Genomic DNA, 21326 nt, shown 5'->3' on the forward strand with positions numbered 1-21326 from the left:
CACTTCACCATCTTTTTCGGTTCCTTAAATATTAAAAATCATCAGAATATCTTACTATTTCGCCGCTAAATGGGTATTCCATGCACATTAAAGTTTTATGGTGAGTTAATTAAAAATTCAAACACATTTAATTCTCATTAATTTTTTGTCTTTTATTCGTCCAAAATATAAGAAAAATAAGGGTAAAATAAAGCATTTTTGAATTACTTAACAAAGATGAGAAAAAAAGAATCATCTTTTTTTATATAAATTATCTACCATTTTAAACTACCATCATTCTACTTTATTATAATATCTTTTAATCAATAATATTGTTCCTTAATTCATTTTAAAATTTAATTTAAATTCTTTCTGCCCCCCATGCCATGTCCTCTGCATGATTATTCCAGAGCAATCAGAATAATCGGAGAAAATTAATTGAAATAGATGAATATAATTGTACAAAAGAAAATTACCAGAATTAACAGTCCTTATTCATGATAGTTTTAGATAACAAATGCCAAAGAACCTACTTATTGAGGTGCTGCAGCGTGATTATCATAATCAGAACAATCGCATAATTATGACTGTAATCCAAATTACATAAATTGCAAGCACAATAAACCTCCCCAATTAAGTAGGATCCTTTGGCTTGTTGTCATAGTCTATACTATTCAACTGATCCATTATTGGATCGATGTAACATGTAACAGAGGCCGAGTATGAACTAAGAAAACAAAAACGTCAACCAGGCCCATAATGACAATCGTTTCACGACAAACGTAATAATCATTGTATACTCTTAAAAGCTAATGTAACATCGAAGCCAATTGATATTTAGTCTTCTTCAGAAATTAGATGGCCTTGTTTCCTTGCCTGTAAATAGAACGTAAAAAATGTTAGCCAAACATAATCTATTTAAACACAAATCATGAAACTTTAAAAAGTAGAAAAATATATTGATTCATCATCATCAAGCGAAGCTATGACCAACTATTTAGTCTCATTATATGATTTATTTTTTTTCATTAATGATGACCTATATCATTCATAATATTTAATATTCAAATTTAATTCTACCATTTTCAAATTACACTGAATAATACTTTGCTTAACCTCCCCATATCCCTCTTACATAATACTCTGATTTGACTTTTCAAACTACAAAACTTATTGTTCATTAAAATAGATCCAACCAGTTTAGTTTATTGAATACTATTGACCAGCATTAGGAATAGCTAGTAGTATTCTAGAAATTATAATGATTGTCCAGAGGCCGACTGAATTGTGACTAACTGCTTATTCATAAAATCAACTCCCCGTTTGTGACGGTAAGGAACTGCAACATAATCAATCATACTAGCGTACGTGCAGTGTCAACGTAAGCAATACAAGGAAAGAGAATGAGGAAAATGCCTACATGCATAGCTTAAAAATAGAGCGGTATACCTGAGCCAGCTTGCGATCCTTGTTCATCTTTTGTGTCCAACCTTTATCATCTGCTCTAGAGATCTGCAAAGATAACATTAATGTTTAACCAAAAAAAGAAAACATTATTGTGTTAACAAGTGCACCAAACCAAATGAAACCATAAGAAATGAGAGAATCAACCTAATTGAAGTTCCAAAGAGATAAGATACAAACTAATCGTATGATCCATAACATCCGTAAAATGGCCATTCTGATGGAAGGGATGAAAACGAGTCATAGAGTATCAATTTAATTGTTATTTATTTGACAATTTAATTTCATTAATTCTTTTTGCGTGATGCAGCTTTGAGACATTGGTTTTCAACTCAAGGAAAGGAATGCAAATTATATTTCCAACACTTTGCCAAACATGACAAAAGATAAAATATCATTCCTAAGTGCATGTGCCACATTCTATAAAGCAACTGCTTTCTGTGGCAGAGAAAGCGCATTGCATTCAAATACAAGAATTATCTGAGAATCACTTCTGTTCATGATACAACCACAATGACATCAAAACAGCATATCTCATCTATTTAGAGTCCTCTACATTATCTCATTTCATCATGAAGCTGTGTGTAATATCACTGAAACATATAAGAACAACTTTTCCAGAAGATAGCCAAAACAAACCTTTTCCTTTGTTGATAATATTCCCATCCTATCTTGTTCAAAATCAAAAATATCATGAAGTAGTTCATTATCCTGTTTGACAAGGAAGCAAAAATTTGAAAACGTGAAGATGGATGCATTGGCAACGTTAATTATCTTATTGTGGAAATGAATACAAATAATAGATTAAATTTCAACCTGTGCATGCTTCAGAAAGCCTTTCCCAAGAAAACCTTTCAAGAAGTTCAGCTGCAGAGCAAATAATTGATAAAGTTCATCATAAGCTACATTTTAAATCAGAAACATAAAAGGAATAATCAATACTTGGATCATCTGAGCCCACGTGGAAGTAATCAAAAATCCTTGTTTGCTTGAAATCTTCAACGATGTTTCAGGACACTCACCAGTCTGCATAACAGTACAAACCTCAATGTCATATTCCAGTGGAACAGTCCTAAGTAGGATATATAAGAACATAAATTAATGCAACTAACCTCTACAAAATCCAAAAGCTTCTGGAATAGATCCCGTTGATCATTGAGATTCTTCTTGTCAGTGCCCTTTCCACCAGCTTCAGTTGAGAGGTCACTAGCTCTTGCCAATATCTTAGCCTTCAAACCTTGTAAATGATGAAATGTTCCATGTTTCGAGACCTCATGTCCAAGTTTATCTATGTTTGTGTCTTCTTTTTGGAAGTTCATATCAAATATCCCTAGCTCGAAGAAAAGACCTAATGCCTCTCCAGCAGCAATTCGGACAGAACGATCAGAGTCTTCCAGGAGATAAGACAGGAAAGAAATCGACCTGAAATCAGATATCCTTTTAGAGTACTAGTAATTGAAACAATAGAACCAAGTGTGAGGTAGAATCTCCATACTCCTTCCAACTATCTGGATTAATTCTCCAACTACCAATAGTTGTCAAAAGAAATGACCATGCAGAAATGGCAGATGATAATACAGCTGAGTCTGTCTTTTTAATTGAACCTACCTGTGGAATAAGGGAAAAATAGTGAGAATGCAAAAGATAAAACAACACAAGATAAGAGTGGCAGAACACAATACTTACATTAGGCCCTGACTTGGGATAAATAACTTGCCATATGGTCTTCAGCGACGTCTCAGTTTCAGCCAGATCATTTGCACCTATAAATGTTACAAGGGCTAAGCAATCCATCACCTGCATGACATTTCACATAAGGTTAAAGGCATTACATAAAACCACATCAGGCAGCTAAGACACTCAAGAAAAATAGAGGCATAGAGCATACTGATTTTTTCTTTGTCTTATCTGATCCTGATACAAGGGCCTGAGAAAGTGGGGATATTGATTCTTCCATAATTTCATGAGCACTGTTTCCAGCTCCAATGGTGATGGCCAACAACCCTTGAAAAAAAGTTACAACTCAGTGGCAATTGGGGGAAAATGCTATTATCGAATAAGATTGAAAATTACCTATGGTTCGAGAAGCTAAACAGGCCTCCTTGCTAGAACCCCTTTTGATTGAAGATACAAACTGATGTAGCAATGTAACACATCTGCAGCAAATCATAAAGCAGACCAAAAAATAAAAAATAATAATCAGAGAATAAACTCCAATGAAGTACATAACATAAGGACTTCTCAATTTCAAAGATTGCATCAATTATAAGATTAGACTGAAGGGCATAGATAATGTAGTGACAAGAATTCCAAATTTACAAAGCATCTATGCTGGCATCCATATCTATGATGCTAGAAGACCAAGAAGGTGTAGTTCTAACATGCTGAAAGTCTAAGAATATATGTAGCATGTATAGTGCAATAATCTTCATTGCTGACACAAAATAGAAAAAAGATATATTATAATGCTCCCATGCAGTGCAACACTTCCCAACATACTTATAGAAGATCCAGTTAACACTTACTTATTCTCAATGAATGGAAGGAGGAGCTGGCCTTCAAAAGCCTCAGCAAGCCCCAACAAAGCTGTCTCTCTCACAGATCCCCTTCACCATAGAATCAAATTTTATAAGTATGCCTTGGCCCTAACAACTTGGAGACAACAAGAGAATGAAAACAATCATAAAGAAAGAATATAGAAAAGACACGATATGATTTTAAGTGAGAGAACCTGGCAATGAACCTAAAACAGGGTCAAATTACTAACACCATATCAGTCGGGGAAAAAACTGCCTTAAAGCTGCTATTGCACCACTAATATCAACAAGAATGTTGAGAACTAAAACAGATATTACAAGCATGCCACACCCCCATTTCTGCAAGTCATACTTATACCTCAGTATGGCTCTTCCATGTGAGAGATCACGATCATGGAAAACTCATTGATCCAATGAAAATATTTTTTGTCCATAGTTTGCAGCAAGGTGCCAAACAGACATGTCCCAACTAATATTTATAATGCACAGCTCTCTGGAACACCATGTCTGATATTGTATTAACCAGTATAATTGGGAAGACAAATTTCTACCCCTAAAAGTTCCATCCACAAACTTTAAAGCCAGGATATGGAGTACAGATTAAATATGACTGATGGCAAACTTTAAGAATAATGTGAACTTATTCAGAGATATCTAAATGGGTAAGAGTAAAATGTTTGTCCAGCAGGACAAAAGAGAACGCTTACCCTACATAAATCATCACATTTTAGCTGTTTAAGTAGCAACATATAGGATGAATGAAATAGAAACCTGAGACTAATATTGTGAGAATAGAAAGTCAATACAACTGCTCCCCAATATTTTACAGATATCAAAAAGGTATATCATTCAACTCAGAGTGATCGTGTTTGTATATATTAAGCTTCAATCTAGAGAAGAAAATTCCCCTACAGAATCAGATGAGAAACATAAGGCAAGGAATGATATAAGAAAATTAGGAAATAAACTGAAAACATCGAGATTTACCTCTTCTCGTAGAGAGCATCGATATATTTTTCGAGTTGGAAATCTACGGAGTTCACATGTTCCGTTTCGTTAGCCATCGTTAGCTCCGAAAAAGTCGTCGATACCGAACTCATGCTTTCGACATCGCTACTGTCGTATTGGTCCGCAGCAGCCTTCCGCCTGCTACCTGCATGACCAAGAACACACCATAAAGATTGCTTCGTTTATTTTGACCCCAGCCCCTCCCTCCCCACACCCACCCCAAAGAATAAGAAGAAGAAGAAGAGAAAAAAATCGCAAGAATTCACCTTTACCCATGACGAAATCTTCCGAAGCGTCAGAACCAGAGCTCCCGGCGCCGGATCTGAACCTATGCGGGAGAAAACCCAAAACTACAAGGGGAATCGAAGGCTAAAGGGACTAGAAAAGAAGGGATTGCGAAGGAGCAGCTGCAGATCGACCAATCAATTGCACTGGAGAAGCAAAAATCCATGTGAGACCTCGACGGAAGGGAGCGAAAAAGGGGCGATTGGGACTTAGGGAGGAGCCGGCGGAGGAGCGAGACGGCGCTGTTGATGGAGGATTCAACCCTAGAAAAGGCCAGATCGAGGGAGGCCGACGCGGAACGTACGTGGCAGCTTGCGGACGCCGTACGTGGTTGGCCGCACCATCACGAACAATATATTTACAAAATTATCCCTCTCCACTGTACAATTTATCACTTCATCTTGCAACTTGTTTAGGGCATAAACGTCATTTCGTATCAAAACCTCGGTGGGCCCTGATTCTTGCGGTATTTGGAAAAAATAATATTTTCTTTGGCGGCTGAATTTTCCAATGTCATTTTTCTATTTATTTAACAAATATATATTATTAGATAAGTGCAGGATATGAACACCGCTCCATAAATGGAATGAACGGTTACAAAAAATTGTATTTTTTTATTAATTTCCTTATTAATATTATTTTTGTGCATATTTTTTGATAGCATATTTAATAATCTTTCCAAACAAATTGTTGGTTTTTAATCGTTAATATATTTAATTATTGAAAGAAAATCCTGTCATGGTGATGAGCAAAGTAGAGAAAATAATACTAAAAACTATCGTTAAAAATTGTGCCAATACACGAAAAATACAACCCTACTCCACCGATATTTTTTTAAAAATATTGGGGAAAAAAGCGTAAGAATATTTTACAGTGAGAAAAAAAAAGTGAAAAAAAACAGCAACATCTTAAGTCACGACTCAAGAACGGTCATCGTTGACAGTGTCTCGACCCCTGAGTCGTCACCGAAGTCGTGCCTTCCACATCCGACGGCAGTTTCCCCTGTTCCGTTAAACGCCCCCTTATCGTACTTTGTCGTAACAGCGCAACTAAACTCGTAACCTGTTTATTTAATTGCTCAAAAATCAAAATAATAAAAATTAATAGTTTATAAGGTGGGATATGGACACCGCATGGGTAATGGATGGTATGGTTACCGACCTTCTCCTTGATCCTTCTGGAGCAGGAATGGGAAAGTGCAACGAGCGGCGGGATGGCTCCCTCGCGGGCGACGATCCTCCGGTAGGCTTCGCACTCCTTGCATATCTCCGCGAGCGACAGCACCGCCACCTCCTTCTGCCGCTTGCTGCCCAGTTCCAGCAAATCCACCAGCACCCCCACGCCGCCCTCGTCCAAGGTAGCCGCCCGGCCCTCCGACGAAGCCAGCACTCGTAGGAGCACGTAGGCGGCCTTGTCCGCCATGCCCGACTCCGTATCGGCCATCATCTCCAGCAGCGGAGGGACCACCCCAGCCTCCGCCGCCAGGGTCGCATAGCCCTCCACGACCAGCAGCTTGAAGAGGGACGTGGCGGCGTCCTTCTTCCTTCGGGAGTCGCCTGTCTGGAGGAGATCCACGATGGGAGGGATGGCGCCGCATAATCCTATGGAGGCGCGTACGTCGGAGAAATCGGCGAGGGGGACGAGGGCAAAGGCGGCGTTCCCGCGGGCTACGGGCGTGCCGGTTTCGAGGACGCGGACGAGGTTGGGGACCGCACCGGCGGCGGCGATCGAGGCCTTGTTCTCCTCGCAAAGGGAGAGATTGAGCACGGCGGTGACAGCGTGCTCCTGGAGCTGCTGGTCCGGGTGGGAAAGGAGGGCAACGAGGGGCGCCACCGCGCCGGCGCGCGCGATGCGGATGCGAATCTCGGTGTTGGGCTTGGCGAGGAGGCGGAGCTCCATAGCAGCTCGGCGCTGCAAGTCAACGTAGGGCGATTCGAGGTCGGAAACGAGGCTTCGGATATCATCGTCCGAGCATCCGGAGGAGGAGAAGAGGAAGCCACGGAGGGAGTCGGATGAGGAGGCGGCGTCGCAAAAGGAAGAACCGGGTAGGGCGAGGTCGTCGGAACGCTCGCTGCGGCATTCACTGAATACACTTCCGGAGTCGGTGCTGCTGCTGCAGCTCCGCCCCATGCGGCGGCAGAACTCCGGTGGGACCCCGCCCGCCACAATCAACTCCATTTAGGGAACTACTCATGGCGACAGAGTCGGTCATCGTGTGAAGTGAATAAATAAGATTATAGCGGAGATTGGGGTTCGTCGGTGGGGCCCGTCCGTAACGGAGGAGCCCACGACTTTTCCATTGGAAAACGTTGTTACCTGGGGATGGATAATGACCATTTATATAAAATAATCGCGAATCGGATTATACTAATTGCAATTAGTTTTACGGACCGAGTCAACCAAATCTATGAATTAGTCAAAGGGAGTGATTGACCAAATCTACTCGCAGGCACTTTGTATTCTGCTCTGCGTGATCAAGGTAACTGTGGAATTACAGCGAACGCGCGTTGTAAGCAAATATTCCTCGACATCCAGCAACGCGAGGAATGCTCACTTCCTCCATCTTCTGAGTTCGCCTTTCAAATCGATCGCCGGGTCCACGGCGTTGATTTGTGTCGTCTAGTCTTCATCTTCTTCTTCTTCTTCTTCTGATAAAGACATGGATGTATGTAAGCACGACCGTTTCTTTCTACCTTGCGGAGTCTGTAGGGTGAGTCGCTCTCGGTGGGTAAATATAACGTTTATTTCAAGGCTTTTAATGACAGTTTTTGTTGGTTTATCGTGGAAAATGGAGATGAAAGTGTCCAATTGATCCAATAGAGATGTGGATAGTGCTATTGATGGGTGAAGACAGGAGTAGTATGGCATGATTCACGACTCGTCAACATAGACTCTATGTGACGTATCACAACCCGGATGATCTACTGTACACCATTGCCCCGGGGACACGACTCGTCAACATAGATCTATGTGACGTAAGTCCGACCGATCAAGTGATCTGTTAAGCACTTCGATCAAACTAAGTTACCGACCTCTTTGTAAGAAGAAGCGTACAATATGAAGGGAATTACCAATATGAAATACAGTGGTGATACGAAGGGAATTACCATGAAAGGACATAGTGGTTGAAAGAACGAGATAACTCTCCCTTTGACACGTATTATTCTCTGTAAGATCGACTATATGACAGCACAAAAAGAAATCAAAGAGAAAACTTCATTACTTTTTGATCCGAAGTAGAATCTTACCGCCGCCACGTTATTGCAGTGAGATTTCTGTCCGAAATGGTTATTAAGCATCACCTGTGGACACTGATTTCCAACATGAACGAATTATTTGAAAGAGATTAATTGGAGATTTCTGAAGCTTATTAAGTTCTCTTTTGCTTTCTGATTTTACTGCAATTCACTCTCGATCTTCCTCCTTGATTTCTCCTGTTAATGGCCGCCAACTGACACAGCTTTGGTGAGTTAAAGAACGTCCCGACGACCATAAACCGAAATCTGACTGAAAGAACAAGATTTCAAATGCCAGTGGTGGTTATCAAATTGTATACCAAACCATTCTCCAGGAATAATATGCATTATTAGTCAAACAACATGCACGTCACTAGTAATTATACAATCAAGATACACAAACCAAAATAAACAAACAGATGAAGCAATTTCATAGAACGAAAACACAATGGATGATGAGTTTGGAGACTTTTCCCAGGTCAAACTCATCGATGGTGGACATGGCAACGTTAAACCTTGTTTAATTTACAGGATGTCATTGCTGCTGATCTTCTTCTTCTTCATCCGCCGCCTCTGTTTCCTTCCTTCTTCTCCCTGCATGCTCGGCACCATGTGCCACCACACGGTGGTGCAAAATATGGCGAACGTCCTCGCGAACATCAAGCAGAGAAGGATCAAAACCAGCGCGAGAGGCCACTGATATTTAGGTCCCCAGGACCATCCTGCTGCTTTGGCCTTCTTCTCCACCTCCATCTCTTTATGACTGACGGCCGGAGGATTCTTCTTCTCCTCCTGCGGCGGCGGAGGCTCCGGTGACTTTTTCAGGCCACCGAACTGCTTTGTCTCGTCGTTGAGCCTCAGGACGATCGGCACGCAGTCATTTGAATCCGAGAAGCGGAACCAGATTAGCATCGGCGTCGGCTTGTGCGCCGATTCGACTGCGATCGTCGCCCTTCGAGCTTGGAGGTCGGAGACCAACGAGGAGAACTTGTCGAGGCCCAAACTTGAATACCGATTGTCTTTGGCTCCTGCTTTCTTCCTCGACTTCTTTGGAGAGGTCGACTTCAGCGTCCATGTATCCTCCTCCTTCAAGTCGACGCTCTTCCACCTGAAGCTTCTCCTCCAGCAACAACGCCACATGAACTAATTTCAGCAAAAGCACACGATTTCTGCAACTGTGGCTCTTAATGTTTGTGTGTATATATATACTGTTGTGTAATTCTCAGAAAACATAAATAAAGGCGTATAACGTTGACTTGAATTGGATGGGTTTCTTGGAAGAGCAGACACGGGTTCGTGTTGATCAAAACTAGATAATGTCAAACTCTTCCAACTACCAACAACAAAAACGACACGCCATCATGCAGTTTACCTGCAATTGATCAAAACATTCCTCTTACCAAGTCAAACACCAAGCAGGTTTATTTAGTCCTAGCTCGAGGAGATGAAAGAGAGGAATTTATTTGACTCCTAAGAGCATTTGAAAGAAGTTTCACTTAAAGAAACAAACAGCTCTCAGTTATTCAGACAGAAAATGAAATTTTTTGCACTGATGGCTTCTGATTATAGTTGAAGATGTTTTATAGCAGTATGCACATCCTTATCTCCCCTGCCACTGCAGTTGAGAACCACCTTAGCGCCGTCCGGCAGAGTTGGGCAAAGTTCTTCCAAGTAGGCCAGTGCATGAGAGGTTTCAAGAGCAGGGATGATGCCCTCCAGCCGTGACAGCCGCTTGAAAGCTGAAACCAGCAGAGAGTCATTGAACCGACAGTGAAGAAACCTAAATATCAGCTCATCGCATTTTGCAGTAAACATGAATATGTGGTTGCTTGGAAAATTGCAGCTGATTTCTCAATCACATGGATGACAATGGGATTATGTGATTAAATGGTGTCCTAATTGAAAGTTATCAGTTCATATAGATACAATTAGACTAGGAAGCAGAATAAGAACAAGACATATAAAGCACTTGATAGCTTTTATTACCTTCCAAAGCCTGTTCATCTGTGACGCTGAAGTATTCAGCACGGCCAAGATCCTTCAAATAGCTGTGCTCAGGTCCAACTCCAGGGTAGTCCAACCTAGCATGACAACAAACAGATTATCAGGAACAATATATATATATATATAGTGTGTGTGTGTGTGTGATCCAACTGGACAAAGCATAGATCCAGTAATTAAAACACCATCACTAACCCAGCACTTATAGAATGAGGCTCGATGATTTGACCGTCATCATCCTGTAGCAAATAACTCATGGCACCATGTAGAACCCCAACTTCTCCCTTTGTTAACGTTGCTGCATGTTTACCACTGTCCAACCCAAAGCCAGCAGCCTCTACACCAACTAATCTTACATCTGAATCATCGACAAATTCATGGAAGAGTCCCATGGCATTTGAGCCTCCACCAACACATGCAACAAGAACATCTGGCTTTCCACCCCACTTCTCCAAAGCTTGCTTTCTTGTCTCTTTGCCTATTACCGCATGAAATTCTCGAACAAGCATTGGGTAAGGATGTGGACCTGCTACAGACCCTAAAATGTAATGTGTACTCTCAACATTGGTCACCCAGTCACGTATAGCTTCTGAAGTGGCATCCTTGAGTGTGGCAGTTCCAGAATGGACACCTCTTACCTGTATTGAAGCAACAACAGCGACAGTGAAATTACTTTAACCAAATGCCCAAAGGAAATGAACTAAACTAAAATTGAAAACACTAAATGTTTAATAATAATAACAACAGTTTGACACGGATGAGAAAATGAAGATAAAGTCATTCTTCCACACAAACCTCTGCTCCAAGAAGCCTCATTCTGAATACATTGAGGGCTTGTCTTTCCATATCCTGGGCACCCATATAAACAATACATTCCAAGCCAAACCGAGCACAAACTGTAGCAGTAGCAACCCCATGCTGACCAGCTCCTGTCTCAGCTATGATACGCTTCTTTCCCAGCCTTTTGGCAAGTAAGGCTTGTGCAACAGCATTATTGATCTTGTGAGCACCTGTATGATTAAGATCTTCTCTCTTCAGATAAATATGTGGGCCTTCACCATTAGAGCGTCTGTAATGCTCTGTGAGCCGTTCTGCAAAGTAAAGTGGGCTTTCTCGGCCAACATAATCCCTGAGAATTCCATCCAACTCTTTCTGTAAAGAGAAAAAGAGTAGTAAGAAACATGTAATGTGGTTAAAATTATAGCCAATATTAATGAACATGAGACGACTATTAAAAATATGGCAGTATTTTCCATCAGGGTATGTATCTGTCTTGTTTATTTATTCACCTATGATATAAGCAAACAATCATATATTCTTTTGATATTGAAGCAAAATGATGGTTATGATATCAGCAATTAACCATATTAATTCCAATTCTGAATTGGTATTATTCAAGGAGTAGGAAAGTTTATTTCAGAATTTTTTAGTAAGAAGATGAAAAAAAGAGGGAAGGATTAAAAGATAAATAACATTTTTCAACAGAACCTTGTTCCAAAAATTGATGAGAATGGAATGTGTTTCGTTTTCATATTGATCTATGGCATACATCCTAGTAAGCAAAAAACTATAAATTGATGAAAAGAAATTATTCCTGTCACCTATTTTCCAAACTATAAACACCATACGCTTAAATATATAATAGGTATTACAAATATCCAACTAACCAATGAAATATTGAACCACAAAATTTTTTTTGATACAATAAAAATCACTAAGGACATGGATGGAGAAGATATCGAAGAAAAAGTTTGTGCACAAGGTCTTGGAGTGTTGAAGTTAGAACCGCACTTTAGAATAAGAGAAGGGCTTGGCGTTTAGAGTTTGGGATTTCAAATTATAATGGTCGTACTGTTACATTCTCCACAGATTTCAATTGAAGAAGTACTAAAGCGGGACGGTGGAGAAGAATGAAGGGACAAGGTCCTCCCCATCCCCATGCTTTTTCCAAACTATCAACAACTAATCCCCTCTTCCTGCAACTCTCATACTCCAAACAGGTTCTCCCAACACAAACGATGAGGAACAGAAAATATGAGTTTTTCCATGGTTTTCTTCTAGCGAGGAAGAGAGACAGTAGTCTTCTAGATGAAGAAAAAAACATTAAATAGCACGAAGATTCTAGTCAAAGAAAGGAGCGAATTCAATTTGCTTCCATATCCCAGATGCCAAGTAATGGAATCATAACAACTCAGCCCAAACTACTCGATCGGCAAAGATCAAAGCTTTAAGGAAGCTAAACAGCATAAAATAGAAACCGTAAACATGAAGCCAAAGTACAGATGATACCTGGAAGTCCTCATCTTTCGAGAGCGTCCAGAACGCCTCCTCCAGTTCGGAGAGGGCGTGCATTAAGGTTTCTGGCACATACTTCCCCCCAAACCGTCCGAAACGGCCGAAGGAATCCGGCCTCAGCCCCAATCCAGGCTTTCCATTCTTCTCCACCTCAACGGCCGCGACATTCCCAGGCATGGAGCAGGAAACAGCAAGGGCGGATGATGGCGAAGCGGAGGCGTTACGGCCCGACCGCTCGCCTCGCGGGTGGATTCGGACTCCGAGGAAGGCCGACGATGACGGAGATGGCTTGGCGAGGCCGAAGATAGACTTTCCGATGGCAGAGGTCACCGAAGCAGCCATCGGGAACTGATCTCTTCCTGCTCGAGGGCGGTGCGACTGCCGTATATAATCGGAGACGATGCGCTAGATACCAAAAATGGAAACGATTGCCTTGACCGTTGATCTACAGAACTCGTGTCAGATGAACGGCAGTGGAGCCATCCGCATATAAGGAAGGAATGGCCCGGTTTAGGGTTGTATTCACTCGAATTGAACCAGAAAGTTGACTTGCCATTTATGGTTAATTTATTAGGGAATTAATCACGAATTAGGAGGGTATTCATAAGACTTCCTTCGCAAAATAGTTTACAGAGATATTGTTTTATTTACCTTCCAATCCTTCTCAAGATTAGTCATTAAATATAATTGTTTTGTTAGTTGAAATTAAATGATCTAAATATTTTTTGTCCAATAAGAATTTTTTGGCTTCATTTTCCATCACTAAAAATACAGGCCCCTCTTTAGTTCTTAATTTTTATTATATAAATAAAATTCTTATAAAAATAATAAAATAAATAAATAAATGCGTAACGGTGGGAGAGAAATTTGCTGAGGAAAGAGGGCAGGGAGGATTTGAGCAGAGAGGTGGAGAAGGAGAAGAAAAGGTTGGATTTTTTTGTATTATTAGGGTGGATCTGAGCTGAGGGATGACGGCGGAAGGAGGGCGGCAGCCGACGTGGAAGGAGAGGGAGAACAACAAGCGGCGGGAGCGGCGGCGGCGGGCGATCGCGGCCAAGATCTTCTCCGGGCTGCGGGCGATGGGTAACTACAAGCTCCCCAAGCACTGCGATAACAACGAGGTCCTCAAGGCCTTGTGCCGTGAGACCGGGTGGATCGTCGAGGAGGACGGCACCACTTACCGAAAGGTATCGTCTCTCTGTCTTTTTGCCCTACACTTTCATCTTTCTGGTGGTGCTCTGTTCTGGGTTGGAGATTCAATGTTGTGATTTCTAATGGTAGAGCTCATATGCAATGAAATAGATCTTTGGGTTTCTAGTGGCTCCGATCACTTATCAACCTTTTGATGTATAGTTCCTCGCTTCTTTCGGTAATTTTTTTTCCTGTTATACTGTCAGCAGCTGCTATGTGATTCAACTGGAGGATCCTCCGAAAGAAGTATATTGCATAGCAGTTGCTTCAAGGAGTTAACAGGAAAAAAAATGGGGGGAAACAGCCAGTAGTTTAGAAATCAAAAACCAATTGCTTGAGCCTGCACACGCATTCATTGAAAATTTTATATGATTTTTTGCTGGTAATCCGCAACTCCACACGCATTCATTGAAACTTTAGTATTATGCTGCATTGTGTCATGTCTTGCACGCCAAATTTCCAGCTGCCAAATTTGTTCGGCAGTGCTGATGACCCCGAGACGTTAAACCTTTGGCTTAATAGTTCTTCATGTCATGAATCTATTAAAAAAAATACCCATGTTAAGGCAATTTAAAACAAGTAACAGTAGTAGGCCGTCCCTCTCTATGTACAACAGTCGATATATGATGTATTTGCTTCATGATTTCGTCATTTCGATTAATTCCCTCCCTCTTAGGCATATTTTGTTTTATTTCGATTCATAAAGACACTATTTAGTTGGCCTTTCCTGGCTATCAACTTCGATTTGGGGTGTTCTTTTGCATCAGTTATGTCTTTGCCTATAATTTTTCAATAGATTTATATTCTGAGAAACTCCATCTCATCCTAACTCTCATAAAACTTCCATTCTCTTCATTGTTTTTTTTAACTTCTTAGTCCATTTTCATACTTTGCTTAATGTCTTGGTTGGTTTTTTGCTTCTGTTGGTCTTTTATTTATGCAATAGAAATAAAGGAATTGCAAATGCTAAAAGATAGGAAACCCATTATGTCCCATAAATGATACAATTGAAGTAGAAATTTTAGATTACCATCTAGGTGTCTAATGTTAGATCAGATGATCTAATTGACCCTATGGACAAACTTGGACGACAGGTTCCTTGTGTATATCCAGTATTACAGAAATTTAAGATTTTCGCATAAAGTAGAATGGTTGTATCACCGTCTTATGTGATGAAGTGTTATTTGCAATAGTTCACGATGGTTGCATTAACAGCCACAAGTGGCAGCAGTAGATTGTATGACTTGGTTTTGGAGTTAGTTGTGAGGGTCAGAGAAGATGGATGATGCAAACAACGACAAGTTCACCAGTTGGAGGAAGTAAGCCCATTTGTATGTAGGGATGGGAAAGAGAGACAATCTAAATGTTCTTGCAAGTATGCATCATGTGAACAGAAGGATGAAGGAGAACTTGGCTTTGACACTATAAAAACTTTGGGATTGCAAGACAATATAATTATCTGAAATGATTTATAAGGATTGTTTATAGAATTTTATACAATTCTCTATACAAAGAAAGATAAATGCTAAAAATATACAGAGATTGTTGAATCCATATGCTGGGCATTTGCTAGGGCATAACACAGAAGACAGCACCTTCATCCTTGTGTGTAAATGCAATTGTTGGAAGGTAGTACCCAATTTATTGTTGATTTAGTTGAGAACAGAGAGACAGAGGCAAACATTTCCTTCACTTGATCATAGTTGATGTAATTTATCATTGAATAACACCTAAACATTGATGTTTTTTCCTCCAATTTTACTTCCTTAAGCTTGTAATGTATAGGTGCTGACTGATGATTGATCTATCGGCAGGGTTGCAAGCTACCACCAGCACCTCCACAATCTTTAGTTGTTGCTCCATCTTCTGGCATAAGTCCAAGCTCCTCGTCCCCTCTGTTGAGTCCGCTCTCCTCATCTTTCCCAAGTCCTGCTCCTTCCTACCATGCAAGCCCATCGACATCGTCTTTCCCAAGCCCCAGCCGGCATGATAATGTCCACAACCCCAGTGTCAATCCCTCGTATCTCCTCCCGTTTCTCCAAAATCTTACATCCCTTCCCCCGCTTCGCATATCTAATAGTGCCCCAGTGACCCCACCAATATCATCCCCTACTGCCTCCCGCCCACCCAAGATTCGAAATCTAGACAATGCATTCTGCCATTCTCTTTATGCTATTTCTGCTCCTTCTAGCCCCAATAGAGACCACCAACCGGTGCAACCTACCACAATACCTGAATGCGACGAGTCTGATGCATCCACGATTGACTCTGGCCGGGGGGTCAGCTTCCAGACAGCAGTCCCTGGTTCCCCGACTTTCAACCTTGTTAAGCCCTTCGTTGTGATGGAGGGGACTGCAGCAGGCTCGTCAGGAGGGATCTCGGAGAGGGGACGTGATGGTGCAGAGTTTGAATTTGAGAACATGTGGGTGAAGCCATGGGAGGGCGAGAAAATTCACGATGTTGGACCAGATGACATTCAGCTCACTTTGGGAATCGGAGGTGCAACACCAAAGTGAAACATCACATGTTACACCTTTGCTTACTATGTGCATTTGTTTTCCAAGTTCAGCATCCATTCTTTGTTGTCTAGATATTCTCAGTATGTGATTGTCTTGGTCTTCAGTAGCCGAGTTGTGCCAATGACTTAATGATTTCCATGTGAATGTATTATGTTATGAATATTTATCGAAAGTTAATCTACCAAATGCCAATGCAGAGCTTGTGGTTCACTGAATCTATATATGGAGTCAATCTCATTACTGTTTGTTTGTCCATTGCTATGGACTTAACCCTTTTATGAAGAAGGCACATCACATCAGTGAAAGATGACAGTCATGGCCTAAAGCTGGAAGAAGAGACAGTGTGGATAGCTCCATTTCTAGGAGCCCACAATACTACTCTTAGTCATGCTAATCCTTACAGCTAAAGTGATGACTTAGCCTCCATGAGTGACAGGGAGGAGATAAGATTTGCTTGTATTGCAACAGGAAGAAGGAAGGAAGGAAGATGTGGGAATCGGAAGTCAACAAGACAGTGGCAGAGATGTGCATGGTTGGAGGATTGGAACTACCTCAGAGAGGCAAGCCAGGTGCAACCCCTCAAGGCCAAGGGACCCTCCCAAGTTTCCATGTTTTTTTCAAGCTGAACATTCGATGTTATCTTGCACAGACCTTTGAATCAGATGCAGAGACGAAGTGACTGATCAAATGGGAGACGGCTCTACGCCATTATTGCGGCGGAGGTTTCCAAAACTGATACACTGTTCGCTAGCGAGATTAAAGAAAAGCTTCTACTGCATCAGGCAGGTCAAATCAAGCTAGAGCAAGTGTAGCATTCAAACCTGAGTGCAGAGATGAAACTGAGGCATCAGCCGAGCGTGCACAGTGAAGGCTTGGCCATAGAACCATTATTTTACAGGAAGATTCAATGGATAATATAATGCTTATCCTCTCCTATAAGATTATGATCGGTTCTTTGCATATAAAGATGAGGTTTTTCCCAGCTTTAGACCTTGGAAGTTTAATCCAAACTTGCCAATTTTGCACGTATAAATGCAATACATTACTGCACCATTAACCACGAGGAAATTATGAGGTACAAAGGAAAAGATTAGTGCTAACCTGTTTCTTTATAAGTGCCAGTAAATTTTGCTGTTTCCCAGCGATCAGATCGAGCATGGCATTCTTTCTGATCTTGACGTGGACAAATGAGATAAAATATATCAAATCACGTGAATCACTGACTCATCCCCTCGTTTCCTCTAATGATCTTGGGATTTAACGACAGCAATCCAGCTTCCATGGACTGTGATTGATTAACAAATGCATCTTGATGTCGTTCCAGACTTTCTTGAAGGGTCTTTGTGCTTCACCTACCACCTATAAATAAGCCCAAGCCTAAGCCTGTTCGATACAGTAGCATTTAGCGAACTGCAGTCTGATCCCTTCCGGCAATTAGTGAATTATCTGCATTGGCAGCAGGACAGAAGAAGATGAGTGAAACGAGCATGACCACTGTGGAAGAACAAGTGCTTTTCTCCTCCTCGTTTGGTTACCAGATGCCTCTTCGAGGTTGGATTTGCAGTTCATCTTCTCATGCAGTTATTCATGTGAATACAATTGCAATTAAAATTCGTTAACTATGCAGCGACAGTAAGCGAGCGGACCAGGGTGCGCCGGAGGAGGAGGAAGGCGAACGAGGGTGACGGTGACGGTGACGGCGACGGAAAGAAGAGGAGGCTGAGCGAGGAGCAGGTGGAGTTCTTGGAGAGGAGCTTCTCGGAGGAGAGGAGATTAGAGACGGGGAGGAAGGACCGGTTGGCCGCCAAGCTCGGGCTGGACTCCAAGCAGGTGGCTGTGTGGTTCCAGAACCGGCGGGCGCGGCACAAGAACAAGCAGATGGTGGAGGACTACGCCAAGTTGAAGGCCGCTCACGACGCCGCCGCCGTCGAGAAATACCACCTGGAGAACGAGGTCAGCTTCAACTCGTAGTAGTAGTACTACTACTAGCTCATGCTTGCGCAAGCATGGCTGAGCTGCGATCGATCGATCTATTTGCAGGTGCTGAACCTGAAACAGAGGCTTGTGGAAGCAGAGGAGCAGATAAGGAAGCTCTCCCCGGGCATGAATGCAGCTCCCGACGCAGGCGTCGGTAATGGCAGCCCAAGCTCATGTTTCTCAAGCGTCCTCCCATTGGCTGGGGAGCTCGGGGTGGAAGGAGAAGCAGAGCTCACGTACATGCATGACTATGACTTCAACAGCTACATGACAACAATGGAGTGGGCAGCTTTCAATGATCACTCGGTGGAATTGTAATTATTTAGTGTTTTGCATCATTAAATTTACTACCTAACAATCGGATCTATAGCTGTAAATTGTGATTCCTATGGAAGTCTTAGATCATCTCTTACTGTTTCACTAGGAAACAGAAACATCAGATTCGATAACATCAACTCTGTCCTCTTGCAAAGCGAGTGGCTGAAGGTAGAAGGCAGGCCGCCGCCGCCGCCGCCGCCGAATCGTTCGACCCCTCCATAACTATAAACGATGGAGGAGAAATTTCGATGATGAAATGAAACTTGAGAAAATAAAGAAACTTGAGGGAGCAAAGTGAAATTTTGTATAGCTATTTATTATTATTATTTTCTAGAGGTGGACCCACTCAAGGATCCACGATCCCTCCAACGGTCGGAAAATTAACACAAGAAGCGTAACGTTACACAAACTCTCCGACGAATCCCCGACGCCCTCCTTCCTCTTCCTCTCTTGATCCGCCACTTCACTCTCTGCCTTCTCTAGGTTTCCATCTCCGGCGCCGCTTTCCTCCAGCGAAGCGCTCGCCATGGAGCCGGCCATAATCGACTGGAAGAGGGTTGAGTCGAGGTACGTCCGGGACGAGGCTTACGAGAACATCAACGCCCCTATGTGGCTCGACCTCACCGCCCCCGACAACGTTCCCGTCGACGACACCGCCTGGTTCTGCCGGCCAGGTCATTGCTCCGACAAAGATTCTTCCTTTTTTTTTTTTTTTTGTCTTTCGCTCGAGAATTCCCGTTTTTATGTCTCGCTTTCTTGGGTTCCAGACTGCAATCACCCCAAGACTGCCGAAGATTTCAAGCTTTCGGCCATGGCTAACCCCAAGGTTCGAAGGAAAACATGCTGAAATTCTTTTATTCCATCTAATGATCTTTTTTTTTTTTTTACCGATTTGATCGTTTAATTGTGGTGGATTGGGCAACCAGGCGAAGCTGATGAGATCGAGCTCAGAGAGATTGCCTTTCGGAGAAAGAAACAGCAATCGCAGGTATCGGATTTGCATTGTCTAACCAAAAAGTTCGCATTTTGATGAGTTTGGTGGAAGCTGAAAGGGGCTAATTTTCCTTCTTGATTGCGGCGATTTAGAGACGAGAACAAGCTGAAGAGAAGAGGAGGCCTCGTCGCTGCTCCGCTGCTCCCGGCGTCTCCACTCAAGCCAAAGACCGCCGCTTCGAAATCTTTCAAAGAGGATCTTGAGAACCAAGACCCGAACCAATCAACGCCCTCTCGTCTCCCCCGCCCGACAAAGACGCGGAACGCCGCGAAAGAGATGATCAAGTCGAGCGCCGGGAAAAATGTAGAAGAGGAGAGGGAGGAACCGAAGCCGGAGAAGGTACCACCTCGTCTGAAGAGCACGATGTCGGCCAGGAATTTGTTCTCCGGGAAGGACGTATTGAGCCAGATCTCCGAGTTCTACCACGAGCTCAAGAGGATGGCGGTCGGAAGTAGGAGGATGATTCCCGTCGGAGAAGAGGCCAAGGAGGAGGTCCACAAGGTAGCTGAAAGCCCTCACAAAGCAGAAACAGCTGACCGCAAGCTTCTGATCCCAAAGTAATCAAACACACACCAAAACTCTAATTTTCTTTTCTTCTTCATCATTTTTCTCCTCATCATCATAAAAAATTCTGCAGCAAACTGAAGATTGAGATCGAGAAATCAACATTTCCGAAGGAGGTCAGAGCAAATCCTCCAACACCACAGCGTTTCCCTTCCCCTCGCGGTGTAAAGAACGCAAAGGCACTGCTAACGGACGATCCCCTCTCAACATCAAGCCGGTGAGCGATACACACTCTCTGAAATTAGTAGAACGTGATCGACAATGTCAGATATTTCTTACACTCTCCTAATGATTCTTGATTACGCTTGATCAGGAAAGGGCAGTTCTTCAAGACACAGAACAGAAAGCGCTATTAGCGCTCAAGGACGAAGAAGGTCGCAGCAATGTGTCTGTGGTTGGTGATTCTGGAGGGACTACAGCTGATTTGTTTTGGTTTCTGAAACCTTGTTCTTATCTGGAGTAGATTCTTGTTCTTTCATGGCAGAAACAATTAGTTTCCTTGTCAGATTTCGCTCTGGCTTCTTGCTGTTCCATTCAATTATTTGTTGTGGCGTTGCATTCGCCATGTGATTTGTGAAGGAATAAACATGTGAGCTGGTGTAATTACATAGAATCTGAATCAAACAGACGTTTCTTCCATTTGTCGTATGATCTGGTCTATATATTACCATTAATATGTAGATTATCTGGATAGCCAGTGTGTTTTTTATGCTATTTTTAGGACTACATAATCTAAGTATTCAAAAATTAGATTACTCTTGTTTGGTCAAATGAAAATGGTTATAGGTAGATTTTCTAAACGATCTTATTTGGTCAAACATAACATCCAAAAGAATATTACTCTTGTTTTCTTATAATTAAGAAAATAATGAATATTTAAAATTTTTAATACACCTGAAAAGCGCCAAAAACTCTAAAAAAAAAAAAAAAAGCTGGAAATTTAAAAGGAAGCATTTCA

The 21326-nt window shown here is 42.0% G+C and overlaps 5 protein-coding genes and 2 pseudogenes across 5 annotated transcripts; 3 read left to right on the top strand and 4 right to left on the bottom strand.

Annotated features, from left to right (window-relative positions):
• Window positions 1–534: 534 nt before the first annotated feature.
• On the bottom strand, window positions 535–5512 carry LOC141818644 (uncharacterized). Its single transcript, XM_074706095.1, has 13 exons — window positions 5255–5512; window positions 4968–5133; window positions 3969–4049; window positions 3517–3599; window positions 3332–3447; window positions 3130–3240; window positions 2939–3051; window positions 2556–2865; window positions 2386–2469; window positions 2260–2310; window positions 2083–2154; window positions 1429–1491; window positions 535–855 (listed from the first exon to the last, which is right to left on the bottom strand). Exons 1-13 carry the CDS (start codon window positions 5262–5264, stop codon window positions 817–819), a joined length of 1299 nt encoding a protein of 432 aa, XP_074562196.1. The 5' UTR covers window positions 5265–5512; the 3' UTR covers window positions 535–816.
• A 519-nt stretch (window positions 5513–6031) lies between these two features.
• On the bottom strand, window positions 6032–7457 carry LOC141818646 (uncharacterized; annotated as a pseudogene).
• A 1577-nt stretch (window positions 7458–9034) lies between these two features.
• Window positions 9035–9649, bottom strand: LOC141818640 (uncharacterized). The gene has a single exon (XM_074706092.1). It carries the CDS (start codon window positions 9647–9649, stop codon window positions 9035–9037), a length of 615 nt encoding a protein of 204 aa, XP_074562193.1.
• Window positions 9650–9868: 219 nt separating this feature from the next.
• Window positions 9869–13148, bottom strand: LOC141818645 (tryptophan synthase beta chain 1-like). Its single transcript, XM_074706096.1, has 5 exons — window positions 12800–13148; window positions 11306–11662; window positions 10706–11148; window positions 10496–10590; window positions 9869–10248 (listed from the first exon to the last, which is right to left on the bottom strand). The coding sequence occupies exons 1-5, from the start codon at window positions 13145–13147 to the stop codon at window positions 10073–10075; spliced, it is 1419 nt and encodes a 472-aa protein (XP_074562197.1). The 5' UTR covers window position 13148; the 3' UTR covers window positions 9869–10072.
• A 517-nt stretch (window positions 13149–13665) lies between these two features.
• Window positions 13666–16734, top strand: LOC141818651 (protein BZR1 homolog 1-like). Its single transcript, XM_074706104.1, has 2 exons — window positions 13666–13992; window positions 15811–16734. Exons 1-2 carry the CDS (start codon window positions 13774–13776, stop codon window positions 16510–16512), a joined length of 921 nt encoding a protein of 306 aa, XP_074562205.1. The 5' UTR covers window positions 13666–13773; the 3' UTR covers window positions 16513–16734.
• Window positions 16735–17902: 1168 nt separating this feature from the next.
• LOC141818663 (homeobox-leucine zipper protein HOX12-like) lies at window positions 17903–18955 on the top strand. Its single transcript, XM_074706119.1, has 3 exons — window positions 17903–18066; window positions 18143–18468; window positions 18556–18955. Exons 1-3 carry the CDS (start codon window positions 17988–17990, stop codon window positions 18808–18810), a joined length of 660 nt encoding a protein of 219 aa, XP_074562220.1. The 5' UTR covers window positions 17903–17987; the 3' UTR covers window positions 18811–18955.
• A 381-nt stretch (window positions 18956–19336) lies between these two features.
• On the top strand, window positions 19337–20831 carry LOC141818665 (uncharacterized; annotated as a pseudogene).
• Window positions 20832–21326: the final 495 nt, after the last annotated feature.

This window comes from Curcuma longa, unplaced genomic scaffold (genome assembly GCF_044706935.1).
Source record: "Curcuma longa cultivar G26 ecotype Majalengka, Jawa Barat unplaced genomic scaffold, ITB_CL_G26_1.1 contig_25569, whole genome shotgun sequence".
Taxonomy (NCBI): domain Eukaryota; kingdom Viridiplantae; phylum Streptophyta; class Magnoliopsida; order Zingiberales; family Zingiberaceae; genus Curcuma; species Curcuma longa.

Excerpts from the sequence above, each read along its gene's own strand:
- LOC141818644 (XM_074706095.1), bottom strand. Across the intron at positions 3,241-3,331 it reads ATAAGACAAAGAAAAAATCA|GTGATGGATTGCTTAGCCCT; the intron begins GTATGCTCTATG and ends AATGTCATGCAG. Across the intron at positions 1,492-2,082 it reads TATTATCAACAAAGGAAAAG|ATCTCTAGAGCAGATGATAA; the intron begins GTTTGTTTTGGC and ends TTATCTTTGCAG.
- LOC141818645 (XM_074706096.1), bottom strand. The coding sequence starts at position 13,147 with ATGGCTGCTTCGGTGACCTCTGCCATCGGAAAGTCTATCTTCGGCCTC. Across the intron at positions 11,149-11,305 it reads TGAGGCTTCTTGGAGCAGAG|GTAAGAGGTGTCCATTCTGG; the intron begins GTTTGTGTGGAA and ends GCTTCAATACAG. Across the intron at positions 10,591-10,705 it reads CCTCATTCTATAAGTGCTGG|GTTGGACTACCCTGGAGTTG; the intron begins GTTAGTGATGGT and ends TTGTCATGCTAG.
- LOC141818651 (XM_074706104.1), top strand. The coding sequence starts at position 13,774 with ATGACGGCGGAAGGAGGGCGGCAGCCGACGTGGAAGGAGAGGGAGAAC. Across the intron at positions 13,993-15,810 it reads ACGGCACCACTTACCGAAAG|GGTTGCAAGCTACCACCAGC; the intron begins GTATCGTCTCTC and ends ATCTATCGGCAG.
- LOC141818640 (XM_074706092.1), bottom strand. The coding sequence starts at position 9,649 with ATGTGGCGTTGTTGCTGGAGGAGAAGCTTCAGGTGGAAGAGCGTCGAC.
- LOC141818663 (XM_074706119.1), top strand. The coding sequence starts at position 17,988 with ATGAGTGAAACGAGCATGACCACTGTGGAAGAACAAGTGCTTTTCTCC. Across the intron at positions 18,067-18,142 it reads TTACCAGATGCCTCTTCGAG|CGACAGTAAGCGAGCGGACC; the intron begins GTTGGATTTGCA and ends TTAACTATGCAG. Across the intron at positions 18,469-18,555 it reads AATACCACCTGGAGAACGAG|GTGCTGAACCTGAAACAGAG; the intron begins GTCAGCTTCAAC and ends ATCTATTTGCAG.